Source organism: Bubalus kerabau, chromosome 1 (assembly GCF_029407905.1).
Source record: "Bubalus kerabau isolate K-KA32 ecotype Philippines breed swamp buffalo chromosome 1, PCC_UOA_SB_1v2, whole genome shotgun sequence".
NCBI lineage: Eukaryota > Metazoa > Chordata > Mammalia > Artiodactyla > Bovidae > Bubalus > Bubalus kerabau.
This window is the reverse complement of record NC_073624.1, coordinates 10334041-10359167: the sequence shown is the minus strand read 5'-3', so window position 1 is coordinate 10359167 and position 25127 is coordinate 10334041. Positions and strand designations below refer to the sequence as shown.

General features: G+C 44.6%; 1 protein-coding gene across 2 annotated transcripts; it reads left to right on the top strand.

The window, feature by feature from the left end:
- Window positions 1-357: 357 nt before the first annotated feature.
- Window positions 358-20899, top strand: EIF3L (eukaryotic translation initiation factor 3 subunit L). 2 transcript variants are annotated; one of them, XM_055567103.1, is made up of 13 exons: window positions 358-471; window positions 2619-2667; window positions 3355-3565; window positions 4784-4863; window positions 6988-7049; window positions 8178-8247; window positions 8445-8518; window positions 11092-11263; window positions 12790-12944; window positions 13669-13839; window positions 14918-15415; window positions 19763-19843; window positions 20684-20899. In XM_055567103.1, the coding sequence occupies exons 1-13, from the start codon at window positions 439-441 to the stop codon at window positions 20720-20722; spliced, it is 1695 nt and encodes a 564-aa protein (XP_055423078.1). In that variant the 5' UTR covers window positions 358-438; the 3' UTR covers window positions 20723-20899. The 2 variants fall into 2 exon arrangements, with proteins under 2 accessions (XP_055423078.1, XP_055423082.1); XM_055567107.1 differs by lacking the exons at window positions 358-471; window positions 2619-2667; window positions 4784-4863 and having other exon boundaries at window positions 3487-3565.
- Window positions 20900-25127: the final 4228 nt, after the last annotated feature.

Genomic DNA, 25127 nt, shown 5'->3' with positions numbered 1-25127 from the left:
TTTGGCGAGCAGAACATTTGAAGACCTTTTTTTCGCCTCCGGCAAACCTCTAGCACCTAAATCCACATTCAGGCCCCCATAGCCAAGTGACCCATCTCGCGAGAGGACGGCCGAGGGCGTGGTCAACCATCCTTTGAGAGGGATTACTTCTGGTTTCTCTTTGCCCATTCTTTATTACCCTGAGATACTTAACGTTATTATTTATAAAATTTTGCAAGCACTGTAGAATCGCCTTCCTTGTAGAGCCTCTATTTGAAGAAGGAAGATAATGGTGTTTACTTGCGCCCTTCCCAACATGGCTACCTCAGCTTGCCGGCGGCCCCAGAAAAGCTTCCGGTTTCCCGGCGGCCTCCAGGGAGGTTGGACTTCCGGCGCCCAGACGGAGGAGAGGCCTGATTTTTCTGCTCTCTCCAGGCTGGGCTTGCGGCCGCCGCAGCCATGTCGTACCCCGCTGATGATTATGAGTCTGAGGTAACTTGTCCTTGAGGTGTGCCGGTCTCCGTCACAGGGGCAGGGCTTTTGGGATACTGACCCCCAAGGGGAAATGGTGTCTGCGCCTCTCTGGGAGGCCCTGCCGGCCTCGCCGCGTGCGCGTACTCATGCTGCTGCCACTCACAGCTCCGGACTCCAAATCAGCTGGGTCTCGGCCGCCCACCTCGTGTGTCCGGTCCCCTCGTTCTCTCCTTTTCAAGCCCGGGGGCCGAGGCTGGAGATAAGGGGTTCTGTGTTTCTATAACTGAACTCTGATTTCTTATGATTTGGGCTCAGTTCCGTCAAACCGCGCTGATTCCCACAGCCTCTTGTGCTTTGCTCTTCCGTATTGCAGCCGTAACGAGGTATTGTCATTGCCTATTTATTCTCCCTTTTCTCACAGGCACATGAGTCGCTCAAAAGCAGGGACTGTGTCTTGTTCGTCTTTGTGTCTTTTCAGTTCAGTTCAGCCGCTCAGTCGTGTCCGACTCTGCGACCCCATGGACTGCAGCACACTAGGCCTCCTTGTCCATCACCAGCTCCCGGAGCTTGCTCAAACTCATGTTCCTCGAGTCCGTGATGCCATTCAACTGTCTCATCCTCCGTCGTCCCGTTCTCCTGTCATCAGTCTTTTCCAGCATCCAGATCTTTTCCAATGAGTCAATTTTTCACATCAGGTGGCCAAAATATTGGAGCTTCAGCATCAGTCCTTCCAATGAATTTTCAGGACTGATATCCTTTAGGATGGACTGGTTTGACCTTGAAGTCCAAGGGACTCTCAAGAGTCTTCTCCAACACCATGGTTTGAAAACATCAATTCTTCTGGGCTCAGCTTTCTTTATAGTCCAACACTCATATCCACACATGACTACTGGAAAAACCATAGCTTTAACTAGATGGACCTTTGTTAGCAAAGTAATGTCTCTGCTTTTTAATATGCTATCTAGGCTGGTCATAGCTTTTCTTCCAAGAAGAAAGTGTCTTTTAATTTCTTGGCTGCAGTCACCATCTGCAGTGATTTTGGAGCTCAAAAAAATAAAAGTCTCTCAATGTTTCCATTGTTTCCCCATCTATTTGCCATGAAGTGATGGGACTAGAGGCCATGATCTTTGTTTTCTGAATGTTCAGTTTGAACCCAGTTTTTTCCATTCTCCTCTTTCATCAAGAGGCTCTTTAGTTCTTCTCTTTCGGCCATAAGGGTGGTGTCATTTGCGTATCTGAGGTTATTGATATTTCTTCTGGCAATCTTGATTCCAGCTTGTGCTTCATCCAGCCTGGCATTTCACATGATGTACTTTGCATATAAGTTAAATAAGCAAGGTGACAATATACAGCCTTGATGTACTCCTTTTCCTATTTGGAGCCAGTCTGTTGTTCCATGTCCAGTTCTAACTGTTGCTTCTTGACTGCATACAGATTTCTCAGGAGACAGATAAGGTGGTCTGGTATTCCCATCTCTTTCAGAATTTTCCACAGTTTGTTGCGATCCATGCAGTCAAAGGCTTTCGTGTAGTCAATAAAGCAGAAGAAGATGTTTTTCTGGAATTCTCTTGCTTTTTTGATGATCCAGTGGATGTTGACAATCCGATCTCTGGTTTCTCTGCCTTTTCTAAATCCAGCTTGAACATCTTCATGGTTCACATGCTGTTGAAGCCTGGCTTGGAGAATTTTGATCATTGCTTTTCTAGCGTGTGAGATGAGTGCAATTGTGCGGTAGTTTGAGCATTCTTTGGCATTGCCTTTCTTTGGGATTGGAATGAAGATTGACCTTTTCCAGTCCTGTGGCCACTGCTGAGTTTTCCAGATTTGCTGGCATATTGAGTGCAGCACTTTCACAGCATCATCTTTCAGGATTTGAAATAGCTCAACTGGAATTCCATCACCTCCACTAGCTTTGTTGTAGTGATGCTTCCTAAGGCCCACTTGACTTTGTATTCCAGGATGTCTTGCTCTAGGTGGGTGATCACACCATCGTGGTTATCTGGGTCACGAAGATCTTTTTTGTATAGTTCCTCTGTGTGTTCTTGCCACCTCTTCTTAATATTTTCTGCTTCTGTCTTACTCGCCTTTGTGTCTTTAGGAACCTAGAACGAGCATGTTGGAGTCACAGACTGGTGACTGTTTATCTGTGTCTCTTTTGTTAATAGGCTGCTTACGATCCCTATGCTTATCCCGGCGACTATGATATGCACACAGGTGAGTCTACGGGTTTGGCTAGCTGGGTGCTTCTGAGGATTGGCACCTTTTTGAATGTCTCATAGCTGCCTTGATGGGCACCTGTTTAAAACTAGGTGTTGATGATCCAGGTTTGGAGTCAGTTATTAGCTCTCAGCCAAAGGGTGGTACAGAGCCTATTAAACCAGGCTTTTTTCATGCTCCACCTCAAAGTCTTACAAAGTAAGGATGGTTGTCCTGGCTGTGGTTTTCCTTGTTTAAACTATTACCCGAAGAAGAAAATGTTGTTGTGAAAAGTTAAAGTTTAGTTGCTTGCACTGTCATATTGATAGAGAATGGCAGTTGGTTATTTATTTAAAAAATACTAAGTGCCTACTACTTACTTTCTCTTAACCACAGTTCCACCCCCTTCCCGATAACCATCCCAAGTTCTGAGGGTAGACCTGGGTACAAGACAGATAAGGTTCTTCCTGTCATAGACTTTAGATTCTGGTGGGGGCACCAGTAAGCAAATAAATTACTTTAATAATAAAATGAGTAGTGGAAAATGTTGTGAAGAAAGAGACCAGTGGGGATTGGGAGTGACATGGAGAGTGTTTAAAAAGGCATTACACCTAGTTTTATAGACATTTTAGTTTTACGAGAGACCTTGCCCTCTTGTTATGTCATACATAGGGATTTGAAGTGTTTATCATATCCAATCTCTAGGAGATCCAAAGCAGGATCTGGCTTATGAACGTCAGTATGAACAGCAAACCTATCAAGTGATCCCTGAAGTGATCAAAAACTTCATCCAGTACTTCCACAAAACTGTCTCGGACCTAATTGACCAGAAGGTGTATGAGCTACAGGCCAGTCGTGTCTCCAGCGATGTCATTGACCAGAAGGTGTATGAGATTCAGGACATCTATGAGAACAGGTATGGGCCATTGGCTGAAATGATCTCCTACTGGGTGAGACTGGCTGAGTAATACAGTCTGTAGAAGGGGGTGATATTTAATCATTATTCTGTAAAGAGAGTGCCCTAGGGTTTTCTGTGATTCTTTGGGGGTTACAGAGATTATTTTATTGGACTCTATATCCAGAACTTGTACAAGGCCTAAAATAATACCATCAGTATTAATTATAATAGTAATTACATATATGATCAGTATAAATTAGACAGTGTCATGAGTGCTTTTCTTGTATTTACTCATGTACTCTTCACAGCAACCTTGTGAAGTAGGTACCATTGTTTTCCTCCTTTTATAGTTGAGTAAACAAAGCACAGAAGGATTAAGTCACATAGTGGATGTTCTGAGTTTTGAACCTGCACAGTCTGTCACCAGAGCCTAATTTCTAAATTGTGCTGTACAACTTCTCAATGCATGATAGGATGAACAGAGCTCTTGAGTGGTTGCTTCTCAGTTTTTTTGTCTTAGTCGTCCTCCTCCCCACTTTGTTCATGCCGTGTGACTTGTGGGATCTTAGTTCCCTGACCAGGGATCAAACCCAGGCCATGGCAGTGAAAGTGTCAAGTCATAGTCACTGGACCACCAGGGAATTCCTGATTGCATCCTAGTTTTGAGGGCACTGCTTTTGTGTAAAGGGTTTTAGAAGTGAGACAGGTCAGTCAGAGCTGGATAGTCAGCAGAGACTTCAGGAGGAAATAGGGTTGTGAAGCATCTTGGGCATCAGTGTTTGGGTTGGATGCTCTAGGGCTGTTGCGGCATCAAACTGCAGCAAATACCGTTGCTGCCGTGTTTGGAGAAGAGCACTCTCGGAAGTGGAAAGAGGGGAAGCTGAGGGAGGTATGTGGGGGTGTCTGAAAGGTAGTCCTCAAGTCAGGGAACAGTGAGCAGTGAAATACAACTCCAGAGTTCATGATACAAGGGCAGGAGATGATCTTGAAGAGCTTGGTGGTTGCCTAATTGATGTAAAAGAAATGTTTCACTGTGTTAAGAAAGGTTGGGGTGCAGAGTTGGGTTGAGGAAAGTTACAGAGTTGGAGGCTCTGGCCCTGGCTCTGTTTCTGTGACTTCTTCCCTTTACTGAGCTTGGGTACTTACCTATAAAATGTGACAGATCTCTAAAACTGATCCTTCCTGTTCAGATCCTTCCTGTTTTGGACTTACGGAGTATTTCTGTTTGGTTTTCAGCTGGACCAAGTTGACTGAAAGATTCTTCAAGAATACACCTTGGCCTGAGGCTGAAACCATTGCTCCGCAGGTTGGCAACGGTAGGTGTCCTGGGTGCTGGATGGGATCCTATGACTGGAAGTCATTAGAAAGTTCAGAATGGTCTGTGTCTGTTTTGTTCTTCATTTTATTTCCCCAGGGTTTGGTGCATAGTGTATGTAACTTGTTGAATGAAAGCTGAATAAATGAAAAGAGGACAGATTTTTCATATGTGGTGAATGCTGAAAGTGAGATTTTTGTTTTGACTGATTTCTTTTTCCCTGTGTAATTTTTGGGGTCATTACAGTTGCTCCAGAGTGGGCTTTCTGACCTCCTCACATTTCACTTTCTGATGGAGTCTTTCATATATGGTGTAAAGTGTTAAGATCATGGCATCTGGTCCCATCACTTCATGGGAAATAGATGGGGAAACAGTGGAAACAGTGTCAGACTTTATTTTTGGGGGCTCCAAAGTCACTGCAGATGGTAAGTGCAGCCATGAAATTAAAAGACGCTTACTCCTTGAAAGGAAAGTTATGACCAACCTAGATAGCATATTCAAAAGCAGAGACATTACTTTGCCAACAAAGGTCCGTCTAGTCAATGCTATGGTTTTTCCAGTAGTCATGTATGGATGTGAGAGTTGGACTGTGAAGAAAGCTGAGCTCCAAAGAATTGATGCTTCTGATCTGTGGTGTTGGAGAAGACTCTTGAGAGTCCCTTAGACTGCAAGGAGATTCAACCAGTCCATTCTAAAGGAGATCAGTCCTGGGTGTTCATTGGAAGGACCGATGCTAAAGCTGAAACTCCAGTACTTTGGCCACCTCATGCGAAGAGTTGACTCATTGGAAAAGACTCTGATGCTGGGAGGGATTGGGGGCAAGAGGAAAAGGGGATGACAGAGGATGAGATGGCTGGATGGCATCACCAACTCGATGGACATGAGTTTGAGTGAACTCTGGGAGTTGGTGATGGACAAGGAGGCCTGGCATGCTGCAATTCATGGGGTGGCAGAGTCGGACACGATTGATCGATTGAACTGAATTGAACTGAACTGAAAGTAGGAAGAGCCAACCTCATTCTTTTGCATGTGGATACCCAGTTTTTCCAGTACCAGTTTTTGGAAAGACTTTTTTTTTCCATTAAATTGTCCTGACACTCTTTTTGGAAATTAGTAATCATGTAAGGTTTATTTCTGGACTCTCAACTTGACTCCATTGATCTTTTATGACTGTACCAACCACACTGTCTTAATGATTATGGCTTTGGACAGTTTTGAAATTGGGAAGTATAAGTCCTCCAACTTTGTTGTTTTTCAAAATTGCTTTGGGTCTTCTGTGTCCCTTGAATTTCCATATTAATTTTAGGATCAGCTTGTCAGTTTTGGGATCAGCTTGGATTTTGATAGAGGTTGTGTTGTATCTGAGTATCAGTTTGAGAGAACCTCAGTTTGAGATTCTAACATTCGTCTCCAGTGGAGTCACATGGATTGTACTTCATTCCTTGAGCAAGGAGTTGTGATACCATGTGTGACCATAGTTGTCTACCATAGCAGCTCATTACAAACTCAACATGTACTGAAATTCCAGACTCCCAGAAGGAAAGCAGGTATTCAGTATAAAACATGTTGTTTGCACAAACAGTTTAAGGACACCAGCCCTATCAGGTTGGTGGGAACCCTTCTGAAACCTGGGTTCCCAGATGCTAGTCAAGGAGCAGCTTTACTAGCAGGCCTAAGGATAATAGTCTCAGACCTGTATGTGAACTCTGCACAGCATCAGTATCTGAAGAGCGTCCACACATCTTTCTTTTTCATGGTTGCATCGTATCAATAGGATAAATTCCTTAAAATAGGATGTCTAAGTCAAAGATCCCCTTGCACGTGCAATTTCAATAGTTAAAAGTCATGTTATCTTCCTTGGAGCTATTATTATGTCCTGGTTAAGCAACTGGATGGCAGCAATAACTAAATGGTGAAGGGATATGGGCCTGAATGAGGTTAAGATGAATTTGAAAGAGTAAAATGGGAAATGAATTTTCTCGTTGCTTGTATTCTTGGAGTGTGAGTGTTAGACGTTTGATGTTTAATCTCTGAAATCACATTGACCCTGTTACTTCCCACCAAGGGCTAAAACTGAGTAGTAGTTCAGTGGATTCCTAAAGCATCCCTCTGCCATCTCTTTCAGATGCTGTCTTCCTGATTTTATACAAAGAATTATACTACAGGCACATATATGCCAAAGTCAGTGTGAGTATCTAAATGTTACTAGCAGTTTTTAAACTCTCTGCCATTTTTGTCCCTGGAACACAATTGCTAGTTTAATTTCTCCACCTCGAATAGTTCTCCTTGACTGGGCTCGGGCAGGTGGTGGTTTCACTGGAAGAGCGTTTACTGTATTAGGCACTTTACCTTCATAATCTTATTTTTCAGAGAGATCAAATGCCTTGTCAGACCCCATGGTTAGTAAGCTGTGGGACTAAGACTCCAAGGCAGTGTTCTTCCTAATCCATCAAAAATACACTGTTCATCATGTTGTTCCCCAGCTCAGACATCTTCAGTGGTTCTCATTTACCAGCAGCATAAAGTCTAGCTCCGGGGTCAGCAGCCTTCTATGTACAGAGGCAGTTAGTAAGTATTTTGGGCCTCTTCAACACTCTGTTCACCTCTGTAGTAGCCACGGACAGTGAGTACACATAGCTGTGTTCCAGGTGAGCTTTTTATTTACCGAAACAGGTGATGGTGGATTTGCTGAACCCCTGGCTTAATTCTTGTTTGGCCCTAAAAGACCTCTGCATTTCTGGCCCATTGAAGCCCAGTGTAGCATTGTCTGCCTTACTCCCCAGCCCTCAAGCACCATACACATCTCTTTGCCTCTGTTAGTCCTATTTTTCCTGAAGCATGTTCCCCTTGCTCCTCTGCTTGCCAGATGTGCGTACCTGATGTCTAAAGGTCAGTTAAGGTTTTTGGCATAAAATTTGACCCTTAGGGTCAGATACTCAGGATCGCTTTGAACTGCTCTAGCACTTACTGTCTTCCCTATCACTGGAGTGCTCTTTACGTGCTAACAAGGGGGGAGCAGACGTCAGTTCTCATGTATGTTTGACCCTTGAGCAACATAATTTAGAACTGTGTGGGTCCACTTACATGCAGATATTTTCAGTAAATATACTGCAGAGTTGACTCTGCAGATAATGGAAAAACCAAGTGTATGGAGGGCCGACTCTGTGTCATACATAGATTTTTGACCGGAGGGTTGGCACCCCTGACCTGCATGTTTTCAAAGGTCAGCTGTATTTGTCTTCAGCTGTCAGTGGCAGGCCATGAGTAGAGTCCGTTAGGTTAAATGTGTCCTCCTGTCTTCTGCTTTCTTTACAGGGAGGACCCTCCTTGGAGCAGAGGTTTGAATCGTATTACAACTACTGCAATCTCTTCAACTACATTCTTAGTGAGTCTGAGGTTATGATGAAACCTAATATTTGTCTTCATCTCTTTTTAATAGGATTTTAACATGCAGGTGGGAAGAGGGGAGGTCTTGAGATTCATAGTCCTTTTAAGAGAGAAATTAAAAATTGTGTTCTGCAACCTTGCTGAATGGGCATAGTCATTGACTTGAGTCTGACTTTTCTGTGGTCTTCTGCATAGATGCTGATGGTCCTGCTCCCCTTGAACTCCCCAACCAGTGGCTCTGGGACATCATCGATGAGTTCATCTACCAGGTAGCTGGCCAGCCTTGGGTTAATTTGGAATATTCAATAACTGGTCCAAACAAAGAACAGCTGTTAAGTGTTGTTCGTGTTATTAAAAAGATACAGGGACACTCTCCATCCCCCTTCTGATGTCTGTGTCAGAAGCTTTTTCTGTCCTTTTTCACTTTAATAAAACTCTGCTACACACACAGAAAAAGATACATAATATAAAACCGTCTCAGCATAGTGAGAAATAACCCTGTCACATTGAACTCCATGTCGTGGTTTTCTGAAGAATTCAGTGAGGTCTGAGAGCTCCATTCTGAACTTGGAAGTTGAGCTCCAGACTTCCAACACTTTGTTGTCTGACCTTGAGAGGTGGTCTGATAGGAAGAACACAGGTTTCCTAGGCTTTGGAGTCAGCTAGAAGTGGGGTCTTGCGGGTTGTGGCCAGCTGGTGGCTCTGTAGCAGTGACATGTTTTTTCAGCTTTCTGAGCCTCACTTGCGTCACTTACGGGTCAGGAAGTTTTTATATCTTGATTGTGGTGGTGGTGATGTGAGTATATTCTGGATTAGAGTAAAACGGGACATTTTTATCAAAGGGGAAATATTACCTAAGAGTACTGTTACTAAAAAAAGGAAGTCGAACTTGGGGAAAATTTTTTTTCTTGTGTTTTACTGAGATAACATAGCCCTTAGTGGGTATTTCAGGAAAAATCGGTTTGTTAATAAAGCTCTTATTCGAACTCCATGAATCATAGAGACTCTAAATACAAAGTGCTGACGCGTTGTAATTGGAGAGCTGAGGAAACCTTCCTAGGCCCTTTGAGAAAGAGGCTTCTTGCTCGATAGGCTTCAGTGCCTTTGGGCAGTGAAGGCCGCAAAGCACACCGGCTTTGTTTGCCTTCTCTGGCTCCTTGGCTTGTTCTGTTGTTTGTAATTTATTTATTTGGCTTTACCTGCTGTTAGTTGCAGTTCATGGCATCTCCACTGTGGCATGCAAACTCTTAGTTGAGGCATGTGGGATCTAGTTCTCTGACAAGGATCAAATCCAGGCCCCTGCTTTAGGAGCTGGAGTCTTAGCCACTGGGCCACGAGGGAAGTCCGTCCCTTGGCTTGTTACTTGGCATAATTTTAGAAGGTTGGCCATCCTGTTGGCTCACAGCAAGTCAGAGTCTGTGTTAAGGTTCTTCATCTGACTAAAGATAATCCTAATTCCCTGGCTTAACTGGTGCTCTATTAATGGGTTTAAGTGCTCTCACTTCTAACAAAGACTCCCACTATGGGCTAGGTGTGATTCCTCCGGCCAGTCTTTGTGAGAAGTGAGAGTGCTATAAGCCTCTTAAGAAAATGCCAGCTATACCTCATAGGGTGAGTGGCTCCTCCCCACCACTTGTTCCTTTTTTCTTTAAAAAAAATTTTTAAAAAGTGTTTTTTTTTCTCTTTATTCCCCACCACTTTCATTTATTTGTATTGATATAGTAATATATGAATTTGTTATTACTGAGTTTTTTTTTTAACTACAGATTAAGTGAAAGTGTCTTCCTGCCTTACCTTTGCAGAGATATCAATTAGTATCTGCAAAGATAATCAGCGTATAAAGGCCTGCCTTATTCTTTTGTGCAATCCACATGACGTACCACTCTTCTGGTCTATGTGCTACACATAAGTCTGTTTCTGGAGATGACTGGAAGTAGAGTTGTTGGCTGAAGGATATTTGCTTCTTAAATTGTTTTAAATCAGGTTTATAGAGTCATAAATTGCACACAATAAAACATACCAATTTTAAGAATATAGTTGAGATCTGACAAATATATTGGAGAAGGAAATGGCAACCCACTCCACTATAACCACAATCAAGATATAAAGCATTTTAGTCACTTCGAATTTTAATAAATAGTGATTACTGCCCTCAAAAGGCTGTGTCAAATGTACTACTACTATCAGCATTATTAGAAAACAAGTTTTCTGTATTGGATGTTATTGGTCTAATTTTTGTCAATTTGGTAGGTAATCATTTTAATTTACATTTCTCTGAAAAGATTGAGCATTTTCTCTACTAACTGACCAGGCCTGTTCAAAGTAATTATCAGTATTCTTTGCCTGTTTTTCTGTTGGCTGATCTTCCTCTTTTTGGCTTAATGAGAATTCCTTCTACATTCTGGATACTATTCTTTGTTTATTGTAAATTTAGAAACGTTTTCTCCTGCCTTCTTAGAGGAAGATGATATTTTAAAGTTGAAGAGTGATCTTAGGTCATCTAGAACTTAGCTTCTAGGTCACTGGAACCTGTGTTTGGAAACCAGGTTCTAGTGGCCAGCGCTGTGATGCCCAGAGACATTAAGTAACTTTAGGCTGTGTTTGACTCCAAATTGAAAGTTTTCTTTTTCCCACTACTTGTCATTTTAGAGATATTTACTTCGCTGTGGAATAAGTAATATAGTAATGAACAAAATTCACAGCTTAGTCAAAGATGGCTTTCAGAGAACCAGTAGTGAGCGCGCAGATTGCTGTAGCGGAAGTGACAGCCGCAGCGCTGTGCGCTTGTGCCGTCCCTTTGGGTTTTACGCCCCTGCCACATCGTTCCCTTCTTCCTCAACAGTTTCAGTCATTTAGTCAGTACCGCTGTAAGACCGCCAAGAAGTCAGAGGAAGAGATCGACTTCCTTCGCTCCAATCCCAAAATCTGGAATGTTCACAGTGTCCTCAATGTCCTTCACTCCCTAGTGGACAAGTCCAACATCAACCGGCAGCTGGAGGTGTACACGAGCGGAGGTGAGCGCTGCCCGCCGTCGGTTCCTCAGGCATAGCGGCGTGGGTAGGAGGAGCCGCCGTCTTTCGGGTGACGGGCTGCTCCTCTGGTGTCTGGGGATGAATAGGAGCTAAGTGCTGATTTGGAGGCTGCTGGGCTTGGCCATCTGTTGGCTGACAGAATGAACCAGTACTTCCTAAGAGCTGTGTTTGTAAACACTTCTGCTGCCTCTCCAGGACCTTTGTTTAGATAAGCACTTCTCAAACATTTTGGTGTGAGGACCACTTGACACTCTAAAAGATTGAGAATCCCAAAGTTGATCTCTATAAGCATTTTGTTCCAGTGAGAAGAGTGGAGGTTTTGCAAACCTCTTTAAATGTGGCTTTGTGGAAGAGTGCTGGAGGAGTCTTCTGCCTCTTCCTTCAGTTTGTGGCAAGACGCTGCTCTGGTTGATGTATCTGAGGGGAATCTGGCCTCACACAGATATTTAATTGGGACAGGGAAGAGAAACTTTGTTTAACAGCCTTTTTGCATAGCCCAGCTCTTCTCTGATTCTACACCAGAACTTGACCATGGTAGTTTCTGTAGGTTCGTTGCAATGTAGAATCTGAAACCTTATCAGTCAACTTTTACTTTGTTATGTTAAGGTTTACTAGTCTCTCCTGCAGCCTGAGTGAATTTTTTTTATCCATGCATGATGTTGTAAAATGAGCTAGCAAGATTTTCTGAAAGTTGACACATTTTATTATACAGTTTTTTGAAACCACATCTGTTACTTTGACCATCAACCTCATCAGATAAGTCCTTATTTTGGGAAGCTGTTGTTCATAGTAGTTTTATGAACTACTAGTAGATAGACGTTTTATGAAATTCTAATTTTTACTTAAAAGTTGATAAGTTCATTGACACTTAACAGACATTGGTATCTTAACAAGTTCGCTGCACTCATTTTTGAGAAAATGTCTGCTAAATACCCATGTCTGAATAGTCATAGTTTGTATATCAGTTGTTCTTTTAAGTAACAGTGGGGTTTTGTGAAGAAAGAGGGGCTGGTTCTTTGATTGCAGGTGAGTGGTGGTCAAGAATACAGTGGTGATGTCGAGTTCGGTGCCACCGTCGGATTGGTGCTAAGCTGCCGGAAGTTTTACTCAAGTTGTTTCTGCACCGTCAGTGCAAATGTCAACCCAGTGAGAAAGGCACGCGGTATCTCATGTTGTGAGGAAGGTAGCTTTGGTCTCATGGACATCCCGAAAGGAGGGGCTTAGTGAGGAGCTCTTATTGATGAGAGGGGTCCTTCTGTGTTCTCAGGTGTGTGCGGGACTGGCACCCGCCCCCGCACCACCAGGTGACTTAACTGGTGAATATAAGATTAGCATAAGGCAGGCGTGCTGCTTCTTCCTGTTCATTCAGAGGCAGAGTTACTTCTTTTGCAGAAAGCTTTGGAGGCTGGCAGTAGGTTAAGAGTTTACTGAGTGACATTGAAGGTTCGGGCCTGCCCTTGTTGCCGGCCTCCCCTGAAGTGTACACTGTCTGTCTGTCTGTCTCTCAGGCGACCCAGAGAGTGTGGCCGGGGAGTACGGACGGCACTCCCTCTACAAGATGCTCGGCTACTTCAGCCTGGTGGGCCTGCTGCGGCTGCACTCCCTGTTGGGGGATTACTACCAGGCCATCAAGGTGCTAGAGAACATCGAGCTGAACAAGAAGGTAATTCCGTTTCCTCAGGCCCACATTTGCAGGGCCTTAAGAGAATACCTAATCTATTAGGACAGATTTCAAGGAGAAAAAAATGAGGAATCCTCTCCAGGGAACATTGAGACAAGAATTGGAAAACTACTGCAGGGAAAACCTGAATCTGGACAGGGTGGTTTTCGCTTTGATGCTTAGTAACGTCTCGGATATTCACCACTCCTATTGATACTATTTTCAAATCAGAATGATTAGGCAGATTTTTTACCTTTCAGCTTTCACCAAAGAATTAACAAAATACTTTAAAAGTTCTGAGGTGGTAGAGATAATGGTATGTTAGCAGTGGTTGTTTGCCTCGCCATAGAAACATGATACCTTTTTTGTTTGATGTATGTATCTTATCAGTGTGTTCCTTTATAGGGTTTATTTGGAAAAGCAAGAAAGAATGTAAAAGTGAGGTGTAGAGGATTTTAGAGTTGAAAGAAATTTTAGGGTCATCTGGTCCAGTCTTTTTCTCTTACAGCCAAGGAAATGGAGTCTTCAGGTCACATAATCAGTTAGTGATACAATCTACTCGGAGCCTCCAACTCCAGAGCCAGGGCTTCCTCTGAGTAGTTCAGGGCCTCTGCAGGGATCTCTTGATGCTTCTGCTTTGGCTGACACTAGGCCCCGCCGATTTTTACATCCTAGCTGGGATAAATTGGTTAAGACTCATGGATGCTGCTTCTGCCTCCTTCCACAGAGCATGTATTCCCGTGTGCCCGAGTGCCAGGTTACCACATACTATTATGTCGGTTTTGCATATTTGATGATGCGTCGCTACCAGGATGCCATCCGGGTCTTTGCCAACATCCTCCTCTACATCCAGAGGACCAAGAGCATGTTCCAGAGGACCACGTACAAATATGAGATGGTAAGGAGGCCTCTGACCAGCTGACACACCAGTGCCAACAGTTTTTGGGTAAACCAAAATTTTGCTATTTTGCCTGCTTTTTCAATAGGATGATTTCTTAATGGCTAGCCTATTCTGAGTTTCTTTTGTTACACACATTACTTTGGATCATTAACACCTTGATGATCAGGACAGTAGTGTCTTTTCTTTTACTTTTATCCCCCAGCAGTACTTAGGATGTTCACTGGGCTGTGGGTACTTAAAATCAGTTAGATATGGGTACTGCACTCAAGCAGTTTGCCTGGAGGACTATGGATCCAAAACATGCCTAGAATTGGAATGATGATGTGGGTGATTGAAACACAGGCGTGTGTGCCCAGTCACTCAGTCATGGCCGATTCTTTGAGACCCCGTGTACTGTAGCCTGCCAGGCTCCTCCGTCCGTGGGATTTTCCAGGCAAGAGTACTGGAGCGGGTTGCCATTTCCTTCTCCAGAGGATCTTCCCAATCCAGGGATCAAACCCACGTCGGCAGGCAGATTCTTGATGCTCAGCCACCTGGGAAGCCAGAATTGGGGGGAGGTTTCTAAATAAAGCAGAGGTGTCGAGACTTGGAAGTATGATCATGTAGCAGCCCAGAAAACCAGATGGACTGAAAGGCAGAAGAATAACCAGACTGGGGTGGTAGATTTTGTGATAACCTTTACTAGTCAGCTAAAGTATTTAATCTATATTCTACAGGCGTTAAGTACCATCAGAGATTTCTAGATATTATAAGAAACAATTAAAATATTAAAAAAAAAAAAGATTTCTAGGTGACTTGATCATAATTGGTGTAGGAGGATTGACCTGCCACTGGTACATAGGGTGGACTATGAGACAGAGACGGAGGTACCAGTAAAGAATCCAGGAGACAGGGAGGACTTGGAACTAGACCGGAAGTTCGGTGGAGCTAGAGGGAGGATTGGGAGAGACATTGGGAAACTCAGCTGCTGGGTGTAAGACAAAGGGAGACGTCAGGAGGTCTGAACAGAGAGCATTTGGGAGGGTACAGGGTCCTTTTCATGGGACCCTGCAGCAGTCTCTCCCACCAACCCCAGATCAACAAGCAGAATGAGCAGATGCACGCGCTGCTGGCCATCGCCCTCACCATGTACCCCATGCGTATCGACGAGAGCATTCACCTCCAGCTGCGCGAGAAATACGGGGACAAGATGCTGCGCATGCAGAAAGGTGACCCGCAGGTCTACGAGGAACTTTTCAGCTACTCCTGCCCCAAATTCCTGTCGCCGGTAGTGCCCAACTATGACAACGTGCACCCCAATTACCACAAGGAGCCCTTCCTGCAGCAGCTGAAGGTGTTTTCTGACGAGGTGCAGCAGCAGGCCCAGCTCTCGACCATCCGCAGCTTCCTCAAGCTCTACACCACCATGCCCGTGGCCAAGCTGGCCGGCTTCCTGGACCTCACCGAGCAGGAGTTCCGAATCCAGCTTCTTGTCTTCAAACACAAAATGAAGAACCTGGTGTGGACCAGTGGCATCTCCGCCCTAGATGGAGAATTTCAGTCAGCCTCTGAGGTTGACTTCTACATTGATAAGGTATGGCCGGCCCCCCCGCCACCCCGCCAGGCTAGGTTCTCAGGATGCTCCCTGTTCTGTGCATCTGGGACGTATCATTGAACAAAATCAACAAAGATTTCTGCCTTTGTGCTGGTATTCTAGTGTTTAAAAAGTAGGTGGTAAACATCATCATTAAGCAAACCATGTAATAGTTCAGATGTTGCCCCTTGCTGTGGAGTAGGTCAGGTTGGTGGTAATAGAAGCCACAGGTTGCAGTATTAAATAAGATGATCAGGATAGACTTGGTTGGAAAGTGAACTTGCAGCTGAGCCTTGAAGGAGGTGCAGAAATTAGCAAGCAGATACCTGGAGGAAGAGCATCCCAGGCAGAGGGGGCAATTAGAGCAAAAGCCCTGAGGCCAGAGCGAGCCCAGACAGCTGCAGAGCGCTTGGAGTGGGCTGTGAGGAGGCTGTGGTGGGAGATGGGGTGGGAGAAGAAAGGGGGATGGTGCTTTGTAGACTGTTGGAAGTACCTCACTGGATAGGAAGCCATTGTCCTGACTTGTACCACCCTAGCTTGGTGCTAGCTGATTTTGAACTTCTTTTAGGGGAATTATGCAGGACGTGCTCTTTTCTGTCTGACTTCTTTGGCTCGACGTTGTATTTGAGAGAAATCACCGTCCAGCGTTGTCATATGCAGCAGCAGTTTAGTCATGCCTGTTCTGTGGTGGTCTAACATCTACTGCGGTTACTGACTGCAGCGTTTCCATTCTTCTGCTGGCGGACATTTGGGTGGTTTTGGCAGTTGAACGGTACACATGTGATTTTATAGAGTGGCTGTCAATCGTCCATTTAAGGTTTTTTTTTTTTTAATGATATATATGCTTGTATATGCAAAGAGTCATTTCTGGAAAGATGCACAAGCAATATAGTGCATAGAGAAAGGCAGTTTGAGGAATATTGTTCATGTTTGTTTTTTAATAGTAATTTATTTGGCTACGGCGGGTCGTAGTTGCAGACTGTAGGACCTTCCTTGCGCCATGCAGGATCTTTTGCTGTGGTTCGTAGGCTGCTTTCTAGCTGTGGTGTGGGGCGCTCTGGAGCACACAGGCTCAGTAGTTGTGGTGTGTGGGCCCAGCTGCTCTGCAGGTCGCGGGATCTTGGTTCCCAGACCAGGAATCAAACCTGTGTGCCCGGCCCTGCAAAGCACATTCTTAACCACTGGACACCAGGGTAGTCCCTCCCTGTCAGAGTTTACCTTCAAGTTGAACATTTTAATGTACTTGTGAGTTTTTTTTTCCCCTAAGTTGTTTTAAGTGAGTTTTTCCAGACTTAAAATATGCTGGACTTCTCAAATTGTTCTTTGCAGGAAATATCACCTTCCCCCTGTTTGTTTGCACCGTGTACGTAATACTCAAAAATGAATGGAACGTTCTTTTTTCCCCTCCTCTTTTCTTTCTGGGCTCGTGGTATCTCAGTTCTCCAACCAGGGATTGAACCTGGGTCGTGACAGTGAAAACCCAGAATCCTAACTAGTAGGCCACCAGGGAACTCCCAAGGAAACGTTGTATTCAGACAAGTTTGGAACCCTGATAAAGACTAAAGAATCTGTTAAAAGTTAGTGGATCAGTATCTCTCATCTCTTCTGGAATATTCTTAGCCAGTAAGTCTTAGGTATTGTTTCTGTTCTGTTCTCCTTCTGGAATTCTTTAATCCATATTAGACCTCTATCCTTCATGTCTCTTAAACCTTTCTTCCATCTTTTTGTCTCCTCTCTTCTGGATACTTTTGACTAAAAACATCCTGTACCTGTTGATCTATCTCTCCAGCTCTGTTTCTAGCTTTCTCTTAAAAAAAAAAAAATAATGGTGCAGTGTTTCCATATGTGCTTGGTTATTATTATTATTATTTTACTACATATGGTTCATTGTCCTTGAAAAAATATTTGTTGATATTCTTTGAAGCCAAGGATGAACATCTGTTCCTGTGAAGGGAATTTGTTTTTGCCTCCCCGAGGTGCCTGGGAATATTCTTGGTCTGGGACCACCGTAGACTGAACTCACCAGACTGGGGTTCCTGGGACCAGCTGGGTGACGAGGCCAGGCGGTAGACTGTCAGAAGAATATGTCTCAGAGAGGAGTCTCTTTTATGCTTCTTCCCCCACCCTTGGCAGGCTTTGCTTGGTGTCAGGAGTGGGATGGCAGTTCACTTCTGGATCACCCGTAGCTGAGGATGCAGCTCTTTAGGATCTCAGTGTTACAAGGATGGTCTTCTGTTAGACTGGCCTTCTGCCCAGGTTTTCTAGGATTAACAGATCCCCTCAGTGCAGAAGGGGCTTCTGTGTTTTGCTCGCAGAATGGTTTGTTTTCTCTTAAATGATTCTTCATTCTCTTGTCAGCTCTTTGCTGCTATGAGGCAATTTTTTAAAAAATATCCTACATTTTTGGTTGCTTTCAGAAAGTATAATGTATTTAAGTATAGTTGATTTCCAGCGTTGTGAAGTTGTGTTAATCTGTGCTGTACAGCAGAGGGATTCCGTTACGCATATGTATATATTGCTTTTCATATTCTTTTCCATTATGGTTTATCGCAGAGTGTTGACTATAGTTCCCTGTGCTGCCCAGTAGGACCTTGTTGTTTATCCATCCTGGATATAATAGTTTACATCTGCTAATTCCAAACTCCCCATCCATCCCTCCCACACCCCCATCTCCCTTGGAAACCACGAGTCTGTTTTCTGTATCTGTGAATATAACAACTGCGTTTTAAAATTAACTCTTAGACCCCTGTTCCAACAAAAATAACCAGTCAACACAAAACTTACTTTGAAACTGTCAGATTAAAAAAGTAATCATGTTCAGAAAGCTAATATGTCGTTTGACCCATTCACCTTTGTGGATATTGTGATACTCATCCTTATAAAAGGCAGAAAATCAGCTTAGCACAGCTGAGGTGGGGCTTGAGGGGTGAAAAGGGGAAGAAAGTGTAGTGGTCTAAACATACTACTTTTTGCTGGCAGTTTTTAAAGCTAAAATTAATAACAAACTTTACTGGGTAAAATTCCATGATTAAGTAGTATATTCACCATGTTGGGCAGCCATCTCTGCTCTGATTCCACAACATTTCTGACATCCCGAAAAGGAATCCCTGTCCATTAGCAGCATTCCCATTCTCCTGCCCCCACAGCCCCTGGCAGATCAGTAATTTGCTTTCTTTCTCTCTCTGGATTGGTCTGTTCTTAATATTGTCTGAAAACTAGAATCATGAAATGTGTGGATTTTTGTGTTTAACTGCTTTTATTGAGCATCTTTTCAAGTTTCATCCAGGTTGTAGCAGGTATCAGTGCTTTATTCCTTTTTGTGGCTGAGTAGTATCTCGCGATTTGGACATACCACACTCTGTTTATCCATTCATTAGTTCGTGGGCAGTTGAGCTGTTTTCACATTTTGGTCATTATGGGTAACACTGCTATGAATTTTTGTGAACCTGTTCTCTTGTGTTTATGTACCTAGTTCTAGAATTGCTTGGACAGTTTGGGTAGTTTGCTTTTGGAAACTTACCTTGCTAAACCAGATCCTCTCATTTTAGACTTCATGGCTTTTGGGAGGATTGGTGTTCAGCAGAACTTGGCTATCCCTGCCATGAACAGAATCACCAAAAGTAGAGATGTGTCAGTAGTGAAAGTTTTAAGTTGCGTGGGTTTTGTTTTTTATTGGTGGTGGTGGTGGGAAATTTTGGGGTTTTTTTGTTTGTGCTTTTTGCCATGCAGCTTGATGGATCTTAGTTCCCAAGTCATGTTTTTAAAAATCAAAACCACCTACCCCCTGCAGTGTTGTATCAGCTACTTAAAATTCTGTTTGAATTTATTCCTAATGCCTGACACTCTTGGGCCATATCAGTCACCTGCTACATTCCTTTTAGTGAGCAGACGAACTAGTCCCAGCCATCTCTGGATTGTCTTCTTCCAAGAGTTAGCAAGTTCATTTTTTTTTTTTTCCATTCTTGACTTGAAAAAAATCAAGAGATTCAGGAAGTTCTTGGGTCCTAACCTAGATTATGTAGGAATTTACAAATAGTGCTCAAGAAAATATTTTGAGCTAAAAAATCATTTAAAATCTAAACTAATTTGGAACTTAAAAACAGTATATGAGAATAAAATGTTATGTTTTAAATGTTACTATTGCCAACAGATTCATGGTCATTAAAAAGTCCAGAAAATAAATGAGTTAACATGAAGAAAGTAAAACTCAGCATCTATAAAGAGCGGCTCCCAGCTGTTAATGCCCCCCCATAGATAGGGGTTTATCTGGCACTTAGCACCACTGGTATCTGCAGAGTCCGTCAGTGACTCCTCCTCACTGCACCTCTGTGGTTGCTTTTCCCACAGGACATGATCCACATCGCAGACACCAAGGTCGCCCGGCGCTACGGGGATTTCTTCATTCGGCAGATTCACAAATTTGAAGAGGTGAGAGGTGTGGAGAGTGGTGTGGGGGCTGGAGACAGGAGTTGGGAATGGAATGGGGAGTTTGTTTAAGTGTTTTATTTCTCATTTCTATTTTCAAGAAAGCCTGAAATTGGCCTTTGAAGTTTCTGAGCTAGACTGGCTGGCTCCTTGGGGTCGGGGTGGGTGGGGCTGGGCCTGTAGGAGTTGCTGCGTCAGCCTTCTCTGGAGCATCTCTTCCCAAGATCTCTCTCTGCGGGTGGCCGGCTCTCGCCTCCCTCCCTGTTATTTCCTAATATGGGTGGATTCACTGCCTGCTCTTACCCGTCCCTCCCCATCTGGCAGTTAGTTACTCTTCAACTTAGACAGGTCTGGCCAGTCTTTGCAGGCAGATACCCTGAAGCTCTGTTTTGACAGACCTGGTGCATTCCACGTCCTGCCCTCAGAGAGGCCTTGTGGGTCACTCTTTGTGCCCATAGCTAGAGCCACAGCGTCCTGGTGCTTTGAGTCCTCCAGCAGAGGTCACTGCTGTGCTGTGGGCCATGCTGCTGGACTCCTGCAGGACAGTAACACAGTCCTGGCAAGTCTAGCCACTCTGAGGCCCTTGCCTATCTATAAAATGATTAGAGCAGTATAAGGTGTGTGTTCAGTGTGAAAGGCAGATAGAACAAGCTGCGTGAACTGTGCGGCACTATGAGAGTGTCGGGTGGAGGGCCCACCACTGTGATAGTAGACACTGTGTTAGTGATGTGATAGTAGACACTGACGGGTCTGCTCGGGAGTGTGGCCTGGGGATCCTGCACGCCGTAGGAAAAGGTTTGGTGAAAAAGCCAGTATCTGACTTTGCTTTTCCTTCCCTTCCAGCTTAACCGAACCCTGAAAAAGATGGGCCAGAGACCCTGAGTATATTCACACTTGACACTACTCAGGAGCTTATTTTGATGTCATTGTAGGGGGTGTTCCTCCACCATGAAGCCTTTACCCAGCTCAGCCATTGGCCAGTCACCTGGGTTGAAGTTTTTTGAATCAAAGACTGAAATGTTTTAAGTAGTTCTTAATAAAGGATCTTCTTTGGAGTCAGATTTGTCTTCTTCTTCTTGTTGGGGAGCATCTGTGAACAAGAATACTATATGTAATTTCCCATGTGTCATGAGATACTATTTCCTGATGCCTTAGTTATTGATGTTTAAATTGAATTACTTAATTCCTGTATTCATAAAGCATTATACAGTATACAGGACAGTTTCATATTTAGTGTCTTATCTGCATCTCAAAGGAATCCTGTGAGCATTAATGACCTGCCGAAATTTGCATGCATGTTTGTGCAAGTGCTGGGTTTTTGGAAGGAACCACTGAGCACCTACTGCCAGGACTGTGCTGAGGAGTCCAGGTACACTCCTGTGCTGTACAGCTCGGGTTTGGTAGCAGGGCCCCATCTTGTTGAAGAGGAAACAGACCTGGGGAGTTAAGGGACTTAATCAAGGTCATGCAGTTTTATTGGGTTGAGCAAAAAGTTTGGGTTTTTCTGTAAGATGGCTCCAAATTCTACTGTGTTATGCTGCTAAGGTCTTGTGATTCTTCACACTGAAAACTTATGTTAAAAAAAACCAACCAACTTGTGCAGTAGGCAGCTTCTCCCACCCTCAGTGAGTTTGGAACTACTGCTTGTCTGCCAGAACCATCACAGCCAGTCACTACGAAGCCGTGTCTGCTTTTCATATTCTTTCTCATCCCTCCTGTAAACGACCATATGGGATCTGCTATCTTGGAGACTTCTTTGAGATGGCATCTTCACCTCAAAACCTAGCAGCCTACACTATTATCAGAGCCGATTTCTAATCTTATCTTTTCTCACAGTTAAAGCACAGATCATATAGATCTGTGATAGTTGAAAACTTCACTGAAGTTGTCTCAGGTAGCTCACCTAACCTACACAACAAAGATCAAGTGTTCCTGGACCTGTAGAAATCTTGGATTCAGGGGTAAGCCCTCAGAATGGTCTGTACACCATTTATGCATTATCTCACCCAAAGATGTGGAATCCTGATGAGGCTCCTTTGTCCATGGGGATTCTCCAGGCAAGAATACTGGTGGGTTGCCATGCCCTCCAGGGAATCTTCCCAACCCGGGGATCAAACCCAGGTCTCCTGCACTGCAGGCAGATTCTTTGCCATCTGAGCCACCAGGGAAACTCAAGGAAAGAGGCTTAATTAAGTAGCTTGCCCAAGTCAAAGATGGTAGGGAGATGAAGACTGGTCTTTCATTTCCCAAACTTGTGTTTTTATCTTAGAAAGTCTTACCCTAAGACTGGTAGCAAGAAGAGCTTCACTGGTGGCTCAATGGTAGTCTGCCTGCCAATGCAGGAGACATGGGTTTGATCCTTGGTCCAGGAAGATCCCACATACCACAGAGCAACCAAGGCCGTGCCCCACAACTACTGAGCCTGTGCTCTAGAGCCCGGGAGCCACAACTGTGGAAGCCCGAGCAACCTAGAGCTTGTGCTCTGCAACGAGAGAGGCCGCTGCAATGAGAAGCCCTGGCATTGCAACTGGAGAACAACCCCTACTCACTGCGGCTAGAGAAAAGCCTGTGCAGCAACGAAGACCCAGCACCACCAACAATAAATTAATTATAGAGCATCATATCCTTTTTAAAAAAAGACTGGTAGCAAGAGGTTAAATAGCAGTAGCTATACCATCGAGATCTACAGGGTCTATATATCCTCTCCAAAGCAATTTCCTGGAACTTGGGAGGGGGTGGCTGGTGAGGCTCCTGGCTGCCACCCAGCAACAAGGTGGTTGTGAATTCTGAAGCTAGGCTTTGTGCTCACCTGGTACATGGCTGGTTTCTTTTAAGTTTTCCGGCTATAAGGAGGCTAGAGAACATGGAAGAGCCACTGTTTTGAAGGCATCACACCTGGATTCAAGTCTGAATTGTGTCACTACTGTGCAACCTCTTAGCTGGTAGACTTAGCGGAAAATTAAGCTCTGCCTGCCCTCTGTTGAGAGAGGATCTGCCATCTCTCTGTTGAGAGATGAAATGAGGATGATTGGGCTGTGTTGCTCCCTGCTGTGCAGCCCACCTGAGGATCCCTAGAGTCTGCAGCTGGGCAGATCTGGGCCTGTTCCATGGCCTCAGTGTTGGGACAGCGGTAGCTGGAACTGGTCAACTGGCTTCCTTATCTGGGATGTCACCTGTCACACTGGGGTGGATATCTGTATGGCTCTTGGGGTGGAAGCTCCTGCTCGCAGGTCAGTTCATCACTGCACACTGTTCCTTGCTTGTAAATGAGGATGTTGTGTGTTAGTCGCTCAGTCATGTCTGACTCTTTGCAACCCCGTGGCCTAGGGTTGTAGCCCACCAGGCTCCTCTGTCCATGGATTCTCTGGGCAAGAATACTGGAATGTGTTGCCATTCCCTTCTCCAGGGGATTTTCCTGACCCAGGGATTGAACCTGGAGTCTCCTGCATTGCAGGCAGATACTTTACCATCTGAGTCACCAGTGAAGTAAAGGAGGATAGAATCTGCTTTAGTGGGGAGTCAGGACTAAATGTGGAGAAGGAAATGGCAACCCACTCCAGTATTCTTGCCTGGAGAATCCCAGGGATGGCGGAGCCTGGTGGGCTGCCGTCTGTGGGGTCACACACAGTCAGACACGACTGAAGCGACTTAGCAGCAGCAGGACTAAATGAGATGCTGTTATTTTCCCTCCACACACTTTAAATTCATAAACTCTTCTGTGTCTTTGTTTCCTATTGATACGAATGCTGGTAGTTCATTTGGTAGTTACTGAATGCTGGTCCCCGAAAAGATACGCCCATGTCCTAACCCCTGGAACCTATCAGTGTGATGTTTGGAAAAAGGTCTTCACAGATGTGAGTTAAGTATCTCAAGATGACTTATCCTGGATTATCCAAGTGGCCCTTAAGTCCAATGACAAGTGTCCTTGGACTCAGAGACACACAGGGAGGAAGGGGGCCACAGAAAGGTAGAAATTAGAGAAAGGCAGCCACAAGCTAAGGGACACCTAGAGCTAAAGAGGACCGAGGACAGAACGCAGGTCAGACCAGTTCGAAAGCCTGTGCTGTCTCTGAGACGAAAAGAAAACCAAAGGCAGGCTCTTTGTTAATTGCAAGAGGCGAGGAAGCGCTCTCCACTAGAGCTGGTACCTTGATTTTGGATTTTCAGCCTCCAAAACTGGGAGAATAAGTTTCTGTACTAACCACCAACTTTGTGGTAATTTGTTACAGCAGCTCTAGGAGTCTAACACAATGCCTGCTGTGTATCAGGCCCGTTGTAGGGTTTCATGCACAGAAGATTGGATCCTTTTTCCTACAAGTGAGCCAGCCAGGTGTTGCTAGGCATGAAGGAAAGGAAGTGGGTAAAAAAGCAAAACCCATAAAAGACAAATAATTACTTTAAAAAGAAAAATAAAGTCCCTGTCCTCATCTTAAATTCTAATGGGTGGAGGCAGGTTATAAACCATGCAGAGCATGTTGGATGGTAATGTATCTTACAGAGAAAAATCAAGGATAGGAGTTACTGTTTTGAACTGGATGGTCATCACCCTAATTGGGATCATTTGGGCAGAGACCCAAGGGGCAAGAAGGCAATGTTGGAGATACCTGGAGAAAGTGTTAGGAAGAGAAAACTTGCAAGTCCAAAGGCCCTGAGGCCAGAGCATGTTTTGTATGTTGAGAGAACGTAGTGAGAAGGCCAATTGGAGGAGAGCTAGCAAGCGGGAGGAAGAAAGGTTCTGGGTCATATATACGCCTTGCGGAGACTATTAGGGCTGTGACTGAGTCCGAGCTGGGAGGCCTTTCTCCACCAGGGAAGTTACATGACTTGTCCAAGTTCCAGGAGCTAAAGAGGACCGAGGACAGAATGCAGGTCAGCCCAGTCTGAAAGCCTGTGCTGTCTCTGAGACGCAAAGAAAACCAAAGGCAGGCTCTTTGTTAATATGTAATAAGTCCAAACATTCAGAGAGCTCTTGGTAGCTTTCCAAACACTTCCTCTGTTAGCTTGCTGGATTCTAACAAGTGGCAGAGTTGGGATCCAGTGCCAGGCAGGCCTCCTTAGCAGCCCCTCCCCGGGACCTGTCCATTCTCTGGTTCCCTGGCCTTCTTAAGGAGGGCTCATGCAGTGTCATCTCTCCTGTACCCACCACCCGTCCTGACACTGGGCAATGGCGGCTCACAGGATACAGACCCACCTGGGCGGCCCTGGCGTTAACTTGTTTTGAATTCACCACCAGAGATGCACGGTTCATGTTGGAGTCTCCTGTCTCCACCACTGAAATTATGCCAGC